This window comes from Mobula hypostoma, chromosome 2 (genome assembly GCF_963921235.1).
Source record: "Mobula hypostoma chromosome 2, sMobHyp1.1, whole genome shotgun sequence".
NCBI lineage: Eukaryota > Metazoa > Chordata > Chondrichthyes > Myliobatiformes > Myliobatidae > Mobula > Mobula hypostoma.
This window is the reverse complement of record NC_086098.1, coordinates 115,129,148-115,144,655: the sequence shown is the minus strand read 5'-3', so window position 1 is coordinate 115,144,655 and position 15,508 is coordinate 115,129,148. Positions and strand designations below refer to the sequence as shown.

General features: G+C 50.5%; 2 protein-coding genes across 7 annotated transcripts in view; one reads left to right on the top strand and one right to left on the bottom strand.

Annotated features, from left to right (window-relative positions):
* Positions 1-113: 113 nt before the first annotated feature.
* On the bottom strand, positions 114-10,102 carry mrpl2 (mitochondrial ribosomal protein L2). 4 transcript variants are annotated; one of them, XM_063040472.1, is made up of 8 exons: positions 10,039-10,102; positions 8,715-8,771; positions 2,612-2,901; positions 1,808-1,949; positions 1,317-1,432; positions 679-789; positions 428-501; positions 114-335 (listed from the first exon to the last, which is right to left on the bottom strand). In XM_063040472.1, exons 3-8 carry the CDS (start codon positions 2,868-2,870, stop codon positions 123-125), a joined length of 915 nt encoding a protein of 304 aa, XP_062896542.1. In that variant the 5' UTR covers positions 2,871-2,901; positions 8,715-8,771; positions 10,039-10,102; the 3' UTR covers positions 114-122. The 4 variants fall into 4 exon arrangements, with proteins under 4 accessions (XP_062896542.1, XP_062896543.1, XP_062896545.1 ...); XM_063040473.1 differs by lacking the exon at positions 8,715-8,771 and having other exon boundaries at positions 10,039-10,057; XM_063040475.1 differs by lacking the exon at positions 10,039-10,102 and having other exon boundaries at positions 8,689-8,771.
* A 48-nt stretch (positions 10,103-10,150) lies between these two features.
* The window catches only part of klc1b (kinesin light chain 1b), a 73,916-nt gene continuing 68,558 nt past the window's right edge, over positions 10,151-15,508 (top strand). For all 3 annotated transcript variants that reach the window (XM_063040468.1, XM_063040470.1, XM_063040471.1), the window contains exon 1: positions 10,151-10,305. The gene's annotated coding sequence lies outside the window, so the exon portion shown is untranslated. The remainder of the gene's footprint in view (positions 10,306-15,508) is intronic.

The window sequence follows — 15,508 nt, the reverse complement described above, 5'->3', positions numbered from 1 at the left end:
TACATATGTATGGGACCTCTTTCCCCACCACCCTTAGCCCTACCCTTCACACACACAGACAGGGAATACAGGGGATTCTGGTGAACCAGTTTATTTTGGGGGGACCATTTCCCCCCCCCCACTCAGCCCGCAGACCCCCGCACTGGCAGCTGCACGTAGCTCTTCATGGGAGGAATGGGCCGGATCTTCCTGCCTGCCCAACCACCCTTCCTCTGCCACAGACCACTGCTTGGCCGCTTGCCCAGCCAGCGGTTCCGGCCCGCCTTTCCAATCACCCGCTTATTATGGGCAACATTGGAGACTCGACCCACCGTGGCCACACAGGTCTCCAGTACCTGTAGGGAGACAGGGAGTATGTGAGAGACGGAGAGAGAAGGGAGGTGGAGAGGGGCGAGGGGAAGGGGGTGGTGGGGGGGGGTAATATTACCTGAACGTGGCGCTTGGAGGGCAGCTGGACTATGGCCGTTCCGTTAACCTTCCTCAGCAAGAGTCCACAGGTCCCTGCAGGAGAGAACAGCTGCCAGTGAGACATTCCAGGCCGGGCTGCTGGGGATAGTACAGAGAGGGCAAGAGGACAGAGCGAGGTACAGGTAGTGGGCGGAGCAGGTGCAAAGAGGGCTGGGTTTGTGGGTCTGAGTGGAGGGTAGGGCTGTGAGGAGATCGGCTGCTGACACTGACCTGCAGCCCGGATATACTGGGCACCCCGTCCCGGCTTCAGCTCCAGGTTGTTTAGCAATGTCCCCACAGGTAGGGCTCCAAGTGGATGGGCATCTCCCTCACGGGCCGACACTGTGGGAATATCAGGTCCCATCACTGCACTTACATATCTGTTCCCTCACCCCTTATACTTTCCTACATCTGTCCCCCTTCCCCCAATACACCTGGCACCTAGTTTTCACCACCCACTCTAAGCACTCAGCTCTGAATCTGTTTTACCCGTTAATGATCATAGCTGATCAAGTGTAACCTCACCTGCACTCTCAACCTGCTCATTTGTTAAGAATCATCTGCCTCTGCCGCAGAAATATTCAAAATCTCTGCTTCCACCAGCCTTGAAGAAGTACTGCAAGCTGCAACAAGTTACAACTGCTGAGAAAATCAGTGTCTCACCTCCGTTTTAAATACTGGTTCCTGGTTCTCAATCAACCCATGGAAGGGAAGTTCCTCCCCACACCCACCCTTTTCAATCCCTGGTGCTCAATGCACAAGCAGTGATCCAGCCTGTACAACACCCAGTGCAGGGACTAGGTCCCTGTATAGATCCTTGCCCTGTACTCTGACCCTGTCACTGGAAGGGGCTTGGCCCAAACACTCACCAGCCATCCTCCCGATGTGGCCTGAAGTCTTCAGCAGGTCTCCAGGCTGCATGTTCTCTGTGGCGATGATCCACCTCTTACGGGTCCCTCCGGCCAGCAGGGCAATATCTGCTGACCTAGCAGAGGACAGCTTTATCAACCCTCTGAGCAGACAGTCCCAGCCTCACTGCTCCCAACCCAACCCTCTGAACAATATCCCATCCCAGCTCCCTCCACCATCTAGCCCAACCCAGTGAACAGTCTATCCCATCTGTACTGCTCCAAGCCAATCTTCTGAACCGTATCCCATCCTGACCCCACTGAGCAGTAGCCAACCACATCGGGACTGTTCCAGACTGATTCACCCGGCCTGAGCTCAACCCCACAGACATCTCTCCCATCAAATTCCGACTTCCTATCCCTCACTGACCCCGCCCACACACCTCCCTCCTCACACCCTTCACTCCCTCCATCCCTCACCACTCAAGTTCCCTCAGCCCGCAGTGACAAACCTGCAGGGGTCATAGCGGACCTCCAGCACCTTCTCCTCAAAGGACTGCCCCTCGGCCCCAGGCTGGTAGCGCAGTCGCTGGAAATCAATCATTCGGTAGCGCTGCTTGTGCCCCCCGCCAATCCCGTGAACTCGTACCTTCCCTGCAACACAGTCACAGCTGGGATAAATGGTCCCCGCACAGAGCAGCTACACCCCATCCTGGGAGTCCTACACACCCACCCAATCACCAGTCACTCTCCCCCACTCATCACATCACCAGGGAGACTGGGAGTCCTACACACACTCTCCACCCACCAATCACCAGTCCCAAACACATCACTCTCTGCCCCCTCCCCACTCATTACATCACCGGGGAGACTGGGAGATCCAGACAGAACCTCCCCCAGTCACCGGGGAAGAGCTGGGAGATAAACAGTCATCCCTCTCCCTCACCCCAGCCACATCATCACCAGGGAGAATGGCTGTCAGAAACACATCTCCAGGGAGAGCTGGAGGTCCCATGCACCCCACCCACTGTGTCACTGAGGAGAACGCGAGTCCCACACACACCGACAGCCCAACCACAGTATCTGGGAGGCCAAAAGGGATAGGAACCTGCGAGGTGAGAATGCAGGCAGGAGGAAGGGAAGGGACAGGTACACAGTATGGAGTGTCAGTAGAGGGGTGGGAGAACGACAGGAACCTGGGTAATGGAAACCTGAGGGAGAGGAGGGCTGAGATTTGGACCTGGGTGGGGGATGGATTACCACTGAGGTAACTGAACAGCCCACTGTCCCACCGACCCTTACCCCAGCACACGTACCGGTGTGGTCCCGGCCCCCAGTCTTCTTCATGCCGATGGGACGCACTGTGTACTTGCTGCGCTGTTTCCAGTCACGCCTATTGTTGTTCAAGGCGCTAGAGCAGTGAATCCCTCGCTGTGATGGGAGAGAGGCAAGAGGCACCTCCTGCAGGAACAGTCCTGGGGATCGCAACCATCCCACTGTCAGCTGGGCGGTAAGCCGGGGTACCAGGGACACAGACAGGCCTGCCAACCCTTTAACCAGCCCAGCTAGAGCCATGGCACCGGGCCAGCAGAGTTCTAGGTCAGAGCTGCAGAGACACCAGAGGCAACAGCAACAGTAAGGATGGGAGTTCTGGTCACGGACAGCTGGGGGAATTGTTTTTCATACTACGTACCAAGGTACAGTGAAAAACTACCTTGCATGCTATCCATACAGATCATTTCATTACAACAGTGCATTGAGGTAGTACAGAGAAAAAGGTAACAAAATGCAGAATAAAGTGCAATGCAGAAGACAATAGGTGCAAGGTCATAACCAGGTAGATTTTGAGGTCAAGGGTCCATTTTATCACACTAGGGGGTTGTCCAATAACAAGCTGTATTTCAGCCTGGTGGTTCCTGCTATCAGGCGTTTGTACCTTCCTCCCAATGCGGGGTGGGGTGGGGGTTATGGGGAGAATATCCAGGGTTGGGAGGGGGCTGTTTTCCATGACATGCACAACTCTGAAACTTCAGTCAGAGCAGTTGTCATGATGCACTCTGATAGGGTGGCGTGGGGGTAGAGGGGTTACTGGTCTCCGGCAGCTGTGACGCACACAAGTCAGTAACTACCTACATCTAATCAAGCCCAGGCTCTAACTGGATAGAGGCCCAACCAAAGAGGTGAACAAAGCCACAGCTGCAGGTTAGAGGCAATGGCAGAGCTCGAAGTCCGGCTGCCGATGGCGGAGAGACACAATTCGGGAATGCCCGAGAATCAAAGATCAACTGTATTCGCCATACACGCTTACATGGATTAGGAATTTGCTGTGGTGTGTTGGCGTGACATGCAACAAAAAACAACAGTATTCAAAAATTATGAAGAATTATATAGAAGAGAAGTTATTGGTCAAAATGTGCAATATATACCAGGAAGTAATTACAATGTAAACAGCTTTATAAAACGGTGGTTTAAGGTATTTACAGTAAAGTAAACGGTAATAGAGGGGTGGGGTTAACTGGTGGTTTAAAGTGTTTACAGTACAGTGAATGGTAATGGGGGTGGGGTTAACTAGAATGGTTGATCAAATTAACTGCATGGGAGAAGAAAATGTTAAGATGGCATGAATTTTTGTTTTGATTGCCCTACAGCACTATCCAGGAGGAAGGTTCTGGAAAAGGCAGCTTACTGGGTGGTTAGTATCCACAATGACCTTCCTGCCCACTTCCCTGTCCTAGTCACAGACCAAGGGACCAGGACAGAAATATCAGAGGCTGGTGGGTGGAAGTGGGTACAGAGATCCTGTCCGTTGACATGCACCACCGTACTGTGACATGTCAGAGTACAGACGATGATATTCACTGCTTTATTGAACAGAGCACCAGTACCTCATTCTACATTGTTTCAAGGTGAAACCCTAAAACATAAACTTCTCTCTCACAAACTCCATTGCCACACAAGGCTGTTCTCACATCTTCCGCCTTGAGGGTGGGCCTTCCCATAGAGCTTTCGCAAAGCCAGTCTAAATATCAGTGCTTTCCTCAGCAGCATTTACTTCTGCCTCAGGAGCACAGGAGCATGCCAGTTGGCAGCATTCCTTACTGATATCACCTTACACCGGAGGACCAACACGTCAGGCAGAATAAAGGGGGTGGGGAGAGAGATTTCAGTGAGTTAATGATTTTCCAGCAGCCGGTCAATTTCCGTCTCAGTTTGCGTACCAGAGAACATCCCGTAGATCAAAGTCCCTTAGACGATAAGATAGGAGCAGAATTAGGCCATTCAGCCCATCGAGTCTGCTCCACCAGTCCATCATGGCTGATCCTGGATCCCACTCAATCCCATACACCTGCATTCTTGACATATCTTTTGATGCCCTGACCGATTAGGAAATGATCAACTTCCGCCTTAAATATACCCACGGACTTGGCCTCCACTGCAGTCTGTGGCAGAGCATTCCACAGATTCACCACTCAGGCTAAAGAAATCCCACCTTACCCATGTTCTAAAAGATCTCCCCTCAATTCTGAGGATGTGCCCTCCAGTTCTGGATACCTCCGCCATAGGAAACATCCTCTCCACATCCACCTTATCTAGTCCTTGTAATGCAGCTGCTCAGAGCAAACCTCGATGAAGGCCAATGGATTCCTCGCCAGACATTCCTGGCCACCCAGTGATGAGGTAGCCACCTGTCCCACCTGTAGCAGGGACAGCCGGTGGAGCTATGGAAGAATATAACGGAGAGCCCCTTCCCACTAACAGCCACGCAACACCTTAGCACTTCTTTGAAAGTTCAAATGATGAGGCATTATCCCAAATGAATGGAGTCACCTTGTGGAGCCATCTAACAGATACAGTCTCCTCCCACAGGGCCTCCAGGATATTCTGTGCTGAACACTGCCTGATTGACTTTTGTCGAAAGAGGTTTTTTTCCTCTCAGAAGCTTTCTAGAGTACAGGTGGTGTAGCAAAGTCCAACTGAATGGAACGTTGCATGGCAATGAAACCAGGCCCAACCTCTGCAATACTGGGGGCAGGTGCTGACACTAGGTGTGTACACAGTTAATTGAGCGGATGAGACCAATGGAAGGTCCAATGGTCAAGAAGGCGGTCTCTGCAAGCGTCGTGGAACGTGTAGAGCAGGACAAGACGCAGAAGATGTTCTGGTCATCCACTGCGCCTAGTCCCATCTCCAGCCATCTAGACTCTGTCTTGCCACCGGATCCAGATGAGAATTGGGAAGAGAGAGTGAGGCTGACGCTGCGCAACTCTCCCTCACTTAAATCCAAATCATGCGTTAGTCTGTGTGTGTGTGTGTGTGTGTGTATGTATGTGTATGTGTATGTGTATGTGTGTGTGTGTGTGTGTGTGTGTGTGTGTGTATGTGTGTGTGTGTGTGTATGTGTATGTGTATGTGTGTGTGTGTATGTGTGTGTGTGTGTGTATGTGTGTGTGTGTATGTATATATATATATATATATATATACACACACACACACACACACACACATACATACACATATATCTATGCTATCAAAGGCCTTCTCCGGGTCTGAGTTGACCTGACGGGCATCCACCCCAACCTTGTAATGTAGACAATGGTATCCCAGAGGGGCACAAGGCTGTCAGAGATTTTCCTGCCAGATACAGCACTGCTATGTACAAGTGGCTCATCTGTTACAGAACACGTCTTGAGAGACAGGATAGCCAGGAGAGAAAGAGGCTAGGGAGTAACATTATAAAATCATGAGGGGCATGAATATAGTGTATGGTCATAGTCTTTTCTCCAGGAAAGGGGTGTCTAAACATAGAGGGCATAGTAAAAGGGCGAGAGGAGAGAGGTGGGGGGGCGAGGGGGCGAGAGGAGCGAGATACACAGCAAGGGGGTGAGAGGAGAGAGGCGGGGGAGGGGGAAGAGGGGTGGGGAGCGAGGGGAGCAAGGCGCGAGATACACAGCAAGAGGGCAAGAGGAAAGAGTGATGCAAGAAGGATCTGAAGGGCTACCTCTTCCACACAGAAGGTGGTGAGAAAACAGAATTAATTGGTTGAGGCAGGTACAATGATGACAGTCAGAAGGGTACAGGGATAGAGAGCCAAGGGTCTTTGGCAGTACCTTGTCAGGATGGACTGGTTGATCTGAAGGGCCTATTTTCCATGCTGCACAAAGCCATGACACAATGTCCATGTACATTCAACAATGAGAGGGGTCACCAATTGCTGACCTCACCTCTCTGCTTGGAGATGAGAGTACTGATACCCTTGCTCAGATTCTATAGTAACAGGTGCAGTGTTGTAATCTTAAAGCAGGCCCAGGCCATCCAGTCCCACAGGGCTGAGTCAATTCATACAGTAAACTGCCATAATCAAGAGATTTATTCCACCCAAGAGAGCGGCTGGAGACTGTCTGTTCCTCCAGGGCAAGTCCAGACTCTCCCAAATCCAAGTTCCAGTGACAGAGGAGAGAAGCTCATCTTATCATCAGGAATACTCAGAGATTCGTCTTTGAATCTGAATGAATATGCCACAGTTGTCATCAACTTCACCAAGACCTGTGTGGATGAGTGCGTGCCTTCAAGAACTTGCTGGACATACCAAACCAAAAGCCGTGGATGTACCAGGAGATTCATTGTCTGATGAGGGATAAATCTGTGACACTCAAGGTCAGTGATCCAGAATGATACACAAAGTCCAGGTAAACCCATAGGCATTTTACCAGTGAAAAAATTAAGGTTAGAGACAGAATCGGACTCTGGCAGATTTTGCAGGCTATTACTTCCTGCAAAGGGAAAGCTAATATCATGAAAGGCTGGGTTGCTTTACTCCCAGATGAGCTCAACGTCTCATGCTCACTTTGAAAGGGAGAATAAAACTATGCCTGTGTGAATCCCTGCAGCATCTGGTGACTGACCCTGCGATCTACATCTCAGAGGCTGACATCAGAACATCTTTCAAGGTGACCTGATGGTGTACCTGGTAGAGCTCTGAAAACCTGTGCCATCCAACTGGCCGGAGTTTTCAAGGACACCTTCGATCTCTCACTGCTGCACTGGTGGTTCCCACCTGCCCAAGAAGAGCAGGGTGAGCTGCCTCAGTGACCATCAGAGGCTCTCCACTCGGCCTTGGATCATCTGGACAATAGTAATACCTACATCAGGTGACTGCTTACTGACTACAGCACATCGTTCAACACAATTATATCCTCAGTTCTAATCAACAAGCTCCAAAACCTGAGCCTCTGTACCCCCCTTTGCAACTGGATCCTGGACTTCTTCACCGGGAAACTAGTTTATGCAGATTAGAAATAAAACCTTCTCATTACCGACAACACTGGCTCACCTCAAGGATGTGTGCCCACCTACAGCTCTACAGCCACGACTGTGCAGCCAGGCACAGCTGGAACCCCATCTAGAAACTTGCCAACGACACAATGATAGCTGGTAGAATTTCAGATGGTGACAAGGAGGTACATGAGAGCACTCAACGTCAGTAAGACAAAGAAACTGATTGTGGACTTCAGGAAGGTGAAGTCGAGGGAACACACCAGAACTCACTGAGGGATCAGCAGAGGAAAGGGTGAACAGTTTCAAGTTCCTAGATGTCAACATCTTGAAGATCTATCCTGGGCCCAACATATTGATGCAATTACAAAGAAGGCACAGCTGTGGCTATATTTCATTAGGAGTTGGAGGAGAACTGGTATGTCACCAAAGACACTCACAAATTTCTACAGATGTACCGTGGAGAACATTCTAACTGTTTGCATCAGTACCTGATATTGGGGGGGGGGGGGGGTTAGGGTTCTATTCAAAAGATTCAAAGGAACATCCAAACAAGCCTGATGCATTTTGGAAACAAATCCTGTGGACTGATGAAGTTAAAATAAAACTTTTTGGCCACAATAAGCAAATGAATGTTTGGAGAGAAAAGGGTGCAGAATTTCATGAAAAGAACACCTCTCCAACTGTTAAGCACGGGGGTGGATCGATCATGCTTTGGGCTTGTGTTGCAGCCAGTGGCACGGGGAACATTTACTGGTAGAGGGAAGAATTAAACACCAGCAAATTCTGGAAGCAAACATCACACCGTCTGTAAAAAAGCCGAAGGTGAAAAGAGGATGGCTTCTACAACAGGATAATGATCCTGAACACACCTCAAAATCCACAATGGACTACCTCAAGAGGTGCAAGCTGAAGGTTTTGCCATGGCCCTCACAGTCCCCTGACCTAAACATCATCGAGAATCTGTGGATAGACTTCAAAAGAGCAGTGCATGCAAGAGGCCCAAGAATCTCACAGAACTAGAAGCCTTTTACAAGGAAGAATGGGCAAAAATCCCCCAAACAAGAATTGAAAGGCTCTTAGCTGGCTACAGGAAGCGTTTACAAGCTGTGATACTTGCCAAAGGTGGTGTTACTAAGTACTGACCATGCAGGGTGCCCAAACTTTTGCTTCGGGCCCTTTTCCTTTTTCGTTATTTTGAAACTGTAAAGATGGAAATAAAAAAAGTTTTCTTGCTTAAAATATTAAAGAAATGTGTCATCTTTAACTTTATGCCTTTTGGAAATCAAGTCATCTTTTACTCGCTCAGCTATTCACAGTAACAGAAATTTTGACCGGGGTGACCAAACTTTTGCATGCCACTGTATGGATCATTTTAAATAGGAAGTCTTCCAAATTGGTGATGGGGATGTATGGAAGATGAGGAGGTGTGTGGAGAGTGTGGTGGAAATGAGGAAAAGTAGTGGGTGAGGTGAGGAAATGCATGGGGAGGAGTGTGAGGGAGGGGCTGTGGATGAGGTGAGGAAATGCATGGGGAGGAGTGTGAGGGAGGGGTTGTGGATGAGGTGAGGAAATGCATGGGGAGGAGTGAGGGAGGGGTAGTGGGTGAGGTGAGGAAATGTTTGGGGAGGAGTGAGGGAGGGTAGTGGGTAAGGTGAGGAAATGTTTGGGGAGGAGTGAGGGAGGGTAGTGGGTGAGGTGAGGAAATGTTTGGGGAGGAGTGAGGGAGGGTAGTGGGTGAGGTGAGGAAATGCATGGGGAGGAGTGTGAGGGAGGGGTAGTGGATGAGGTGAGGAAATGCATGGGGAGGAGTGTGAGGGAGGGGTAGTGGATGAGGTGAGGAAATGCATGGGGAGGAGTGAGGGAGGGGTAGTGGGTGAGGTGAGGAAATCTTTGGGGAGGAGTGAGGGAGGGTAGTGGGTGAGGTGAGGAAATGTTTGGGGAGGAGTGAGGGAGGGTAGTGGGTGAGGTGAGGAAATCTTTGGGGAGGAGTGAGGGAGGGTAGTGGGTGAGGTGAGGAAATGTTTGGGGAGGAGTGAGGGAGGGTAGTGGGTGAGGTGAGGAAATGTTTGGGGAGGAGTGAGGGAGGGGTAGTGGGTGAGGTGAGGAAATCTTTGGGGAGGAGTGAGGGAGGGTAGTGGGTGAGGTGAGGAAATGTTTGGGGAGGAGTGAGGGAGGGGTAGTGGGTGAGGTGAGGAAATCTTTGGGGAGGAGTGAGGGAGGGTAGTGGGTGAGGTGAGGAAATGTTTGGGGAGGAGTGAGGGAGGGTAGTGGGTGAGGTGAGGAAATGTTTGGGGAGGAGTGAGGGAGGGTAGTGGGTGAGGTGAGGAAATGTTTGGGGAGGAGTGTGAGGTATGAGGGGGAAGGTACCAGCAGTTGGAGATGGTGTGGGTAGCGGAGGAGGAGGAGGTAGGTAAAGTGAGGGAAGATGAGGAGGGTGAGAAGGAGAGCGCGATGAAAGTACACTCACCCGGTCGACCGGCGCCGCCTCTACGTCACTTCCAGCCTCGAGCGTTACCTGTCACAGACCAAGCCCCGCCCTTCCGACAGAAGCTCCGCCCTTGGGTGACGTCACCTGGAGGGCCGCGGCGCCGCCTGGGAGCCGACTGTCCGCCACCTTGAATTTAAAGGATCCGCGGAGAAAACAACAGCGAGCGGAGGGAGGGAGCGTCACCCGATCTCGTTCCCCCGGAGAGAGAGAGCGCCAGTGTCCGGCCACACACGCAGCTTTCGGCGGGTAGGGTAGGGTAGGGCAGGGCAGGGCTGGGGTGTCGGGGCGGGTCTCCGTTTCGGACGGGAGTAGCACATCCCCGGACCCGGCTCACCGAGCGGCCGCCGGGCTGGTTTTGCCGGTCGGCCGGTCCCGGGCCACCGATGCGGGGAGTGAGGTGGCCCCACAGCCAGCAGATCCACCGAGGCCCCGGGTTGTGAGAGAGGGAGGGAGGGTGTGAGTGCGATCGCAGGGAGTCTGGTAAACAGGTCGGTAGGTGTCACAGGGAGATGTCGCCAATGACTGGAGTCACACCTCAAACAAAGGAGGACGGGTGTCGGGCGGCCGGTATCCTCGGCCCTGCCAACGGTGGGGTCCTGATCAGGGATGGGGTGACTGCCAGTGATGTAAACGCACTGACCATCCCCACCCACAGAGCCTCCTTCCAGCTGTCCTTGGCGTTCAGTACCCTGATCACCACCAAAACTCCCGCTGAGGGTGGGGGTGCGGTTCACCTATTGACTGTCAAACTGCCAAGGGCAACCAGTCCAGAAAATTCCAACCGTTTGCAAGCCTCTGCCTGCCACATTTGTAGCATTAATACTACGCATAAGTGATCCCATTGTGCAATGTTTCCCCTGTACGCCCAGGGGCTGCTGCTGAGGTGTTGCCGATTTTAGTCGGCTGTAACTCTGGGATTCTGACCCCCAGAGAGCTACGGAGGCAGTCACTAAGTGTATGGTGATGGACAGAGACTTGAGAATTGGGGAAAGTGATGCCAAGGACTGGATCAGCCATGATCTTGTTGAATGGCAGGGCAGGTGTGAGGAGCCGCTTGGGATACTGTAGCTCCCATCTTTAAAATTAATTTTAATGCATTGCCCAGTTCCGACAAGAGCCTTAACAGCCCACCCTCCAGTGGCATCTGACTACACTCCCCACATTCCACTGCTCACCACCAACAACCAGACCAATGCCATCAGTACCATGGCTCCGAGAGCAGATTGGAGGGTGGGGATCCTTCACCTAAAGGAATGCAGTCATTCAAGGAGGCAGCTCACCCCACCTTCTCAAAGGCAATAAATTCCAGATTTTGCTAGCAACATCTAGATTCTATAAACATGTGAATACTTCCTGGTTCCACTCCTAACACCCCATTATCTGGCAGAATCTCTGTAAAACAGTGAGAAACTGGTGTCTGGGGAGCTCCTTCACATAACAGGCAACAATAGGAAGGCAGGTGAAGTGTTTTTTTTGGTCATGTGTGTTGGGACAAAGGACTGCACAAAGCTCTGGTGAGACCTTATAACAAGCTGCGTTTGGACATGCCTGCCCCGTGTCTGAGGGGATATGCATGCTTTGGAAGATGTATTTCAGAGTGAGTGGACTTTCCTGTGGACTGAGGAAAGTCGGCCTGTAGCCCCTGGAACACAAAACAGGTAGTCATGTCACTGGGGACATTGGCTCTAGATCCAGCCTAGCTGTCCTAGACTAGGTTTCAGCATTACTGAGAAATTTTACTGAATTTACTATAACTTCTTGAAGATCTCTCCAATAGAGAGCAAGAGGCAAGATATTTGACATAATGGAGAGGTCAGGGTTAAGTGTACAAGTTAGTGTACAGAAACAGACCTTTCAGTCCACACTTTCATGCCCACCTGAACCCACTCCTGCCATCGGTCTGCACTGGGACGATGCCTATTTAGATGTCTGTCTAAACACCTCTTAAATGTAGCAATTGAATTCAATCCCTTCCACTTCCTCAAACCCAAACCACCTTCTGACAAGTTCCAAGTATCAACCACTAAAACACATCCCCTCTGGTGCTCTTTAAAATCCCTTCCTCTCACTGTAAACCTGTGCCTTCGTCTTGATATCTCTACCATGGGTCAAGGATTTCATCTAATTTTCTACTCTCATCAAGACATCCATCAGTTTCAATCTCTCCCCATAACTAAAGACCTTAAATCCAGGCATCACTCTGGATAATCTCCTCTGGACTCTGAATTCATGCACATTCTTCTAGTGCATGAACTAGGGGACATAGCCTCAAGATTCAAGGGAGTAGATTTGGGTTGGAGATGAGGAGGAACTGCTTTTCCCAGAGGGTGATGTATCTGTGGAATTCTCTGCCCAATGAAGCAGTAGAAGCTACCTCAGTAAATATACTTAAGACACGGTTGGATAGAATTTTGCACAGTATGGGAATTAAAGGTTAAGGGGAAAAGGCAGGTAGGTGGAGATGAGTCCATGGCCAGATCAGCCATGATCTTATTGAATGGCAGAGCAGGCTCAACGGGCCGGATGGCCGACCCCTGCTCCTATTTCCTATGTTCTTCCTCTCATTTGATGACCAAATCTGATATCTACCTTTTGCCACTTAACCCCAAATTTCCTAAATGTTTCTCTGTATTCTACATTTATTCTACATGTCCTTTTACTGTTGGCTTCCTAAAATGAATCACCTCGCACTTACTAGGATTAAATTCCACCTGCCCACATTCTGCTAAACTTTCTATTTGATCTAAATCCTGCTATCGCCTTTCTTGGCAGCCACAACCCCACACATTTTCACCTCATCTGTAACCTTAAACATCCCTCCATTCACATGTCACGAACAATGGTCCCAGTGGTGTGTGTGATCACAGACTTCCAGTCAGAAAAAGTACCCTTTCACCACCACTACCCTCCTATCCTATCACCAAGACCATTTTGGATCCAATCAGTTTTAACTTGGACCTCCCAAGATGCAGGATCTTGTCAAATGCCTCACTTGTCCATAGGTGACCTCCACGGCCCTGCCTTTGTTGTTGAAATACACAGCACAGGACCAGCTGTGGTCTCACTAAGCGGTAGAGCAGACTCTGGGGAAATATCCTCTGCTGAATTTCTCATCTTCCGGTGAGTGGGAGAATGGGAATTCTGTCGAGAGCATGTCCCGGGAGCTGCTCGGAGCAGCCACAGTAGCAGTAGGCGTGGTACAGTCTTTGTCAACAGCAGTTAACTGACACAGCCCTTCCCAGGAAGTCAGAATCAATAATTAAACTGCAATTTAACCCTTTCCCGGACTGCTGGGTCTTGCTTTGATTATTGCAGATTTGATTGACCCTCAGATTATCGAAGGGTTTGAATCCTGTTTTGGAACCAAGCCTTTTGGCCCTGAGTCTACTCTGACTGTCAGGCACTAACTTACACTGATCCTACATCAATCCCAGCTTACTCCCATTAACTCCACCAGATCTACACACTGGGACAATTTACAACAGCTGTTCAACCCCCAACCTGCATGTCTTTGGGACGTGGGCGGAACACAGCCACAGGGAGAATGTGCAAACTGCACACATGCAGGATCAAGCCTGGGCCCCTGAAGCCTTGAGGCAGAGGCTCTGTATGCCTATGTGGGCAGAGCATCACCTGCTACCGGCACTCCCGGTGTTTGGGAGGGGAGACCTCGAGTGAGGTTGCATTCTTGGAGGTGAAGTCCTGAGTGTAGACTGTAGACCCAGCCAATGCGACAGTGTATGGGATGTGCTGTCTGTCCACAACACCGCTAATTCACCAGTCATGCCTGCTACATTCAAATCCAAATGTTAATGCTCACCGATACCTGCAGTCCCCAAGTGGTCACAGGCTTCCATCACAAGACAATTTTAGATCCAATTAACCAGCTCACTCTGGATCCCACTTCCCGGACCAGCGGCCTCTGCAGGAACTTGTAAATACCCAACAAACGTCCATATAGGTGAAGGTGGGGCAGTTGGCAATCTTAGTCGCCTCAAAACAAATCAGTCACGTTAGACAAGATTCTTCCTCACCACCCCTGTACAACATTCAATGATTGCTGATCATCCCATCTTCCCAAGTGTACACAAATATAATTCTGGAGGGGGTTTCCTCTACCACTGAAGTAAGGTTCACCGCTCTGTAGTTATGTGGCTTCTCCTTGCTTAAATAAAGGAACAACACCTTTGATCCAGTGTCTGTTTCCTCTCCTGTTATCACTAAAGATGCAAGAATGCCTTGCTTCCCAGAGCAACCTGGGATAGATCTGAACTGGGGATTTATTGACCCTTGGGTCCCATGACATCCAGCAGTTCGTCCTTAATACTGATCTGCTCCTTACTTGGTGAATACAAATGAGAAGTATTCCCGTGTCTGTCTCTATCACGTGCCCGTTATGGCCGGCGGGGTTATCTGCCCCACCCCTTCTCCTTTGGTATTGCAGATGTCAGCCTGGCCCTCCAGAGCTATCAAGGCACTCCAGTCTGTCAGGAAGCAGTCCCAGGTGGGGTTTGCTGAAGCCTGCCACCGTCACCCTGTGCTACTGACAGTCGCAGTTCCAGAATGCAGCAGTATTTAAAGATGTATTTTTAGATGCTTTTGGTGGAGTGATGCTCTTTCCACCAGCAGACATGTCTGACCATCATTCCAACTGACATCCAGTGCTGTATCTGGCTGTTTGTCATTAGCTGTCTACTTGTGTGAGTGGCTCTATAATCTGGATGAAAGCTTTGTCTTACTGTCCCCAGATTTCTCTCTGACCCCTTGGAAATTTTTAGTTAAATTACTTCTACCCTACACGATTGTCCACATCTCTGCCTTTCCTTGGCCTGAGTGTTCCCTGCGGGAAGTCCTTTAAGGCAGGGAAATTGCTTTCCTCTTCCACCCCCAACATTTCCTGAAGTCAGGCCAACTCACTCTGGGCCCTTTGGAATTTAACCCCTCACCTTCCATCCTCCCACTATTCTCTCCGGGACTTCAGGGTTGGGTCTGGGACCGAGCCCGGGGACTGCAGACAGGATCTGTACAGCTGGAGTCTGAACCAATGGAAATTCAGGCAGATCAGACCTCCATAGATGCTGCTTGACCAGCTGGGCATCACCAAATTCCTTGCTCAATCACCTGATTGCCTGGGGATGGGGGAGACGAGGTCTGTATACCTCATACTGTCTTTAGTGCATTCAACCATAAGCTCAGGCTCAAGCCTACACCCTGGCTGACCCAGTGGACAGATTTCTCCCCCTGAGCATTCCCTTCAGCCCAGCGCACTTCAGGTGCAGAGAGAGACAGCTGCAGATGACAGAACTCGAATAGGAAAGGATGGTTGCCAGCTGTTTTAATTCCCCTACCCATTCCCACACTGCCACGTCTGTCCTCAGTCTCTTCCACTGCTAGGGTGAGGCCAAATGCAAACTAGAGGAACAGCCTCTCATATTCCACCTGGGTAGTT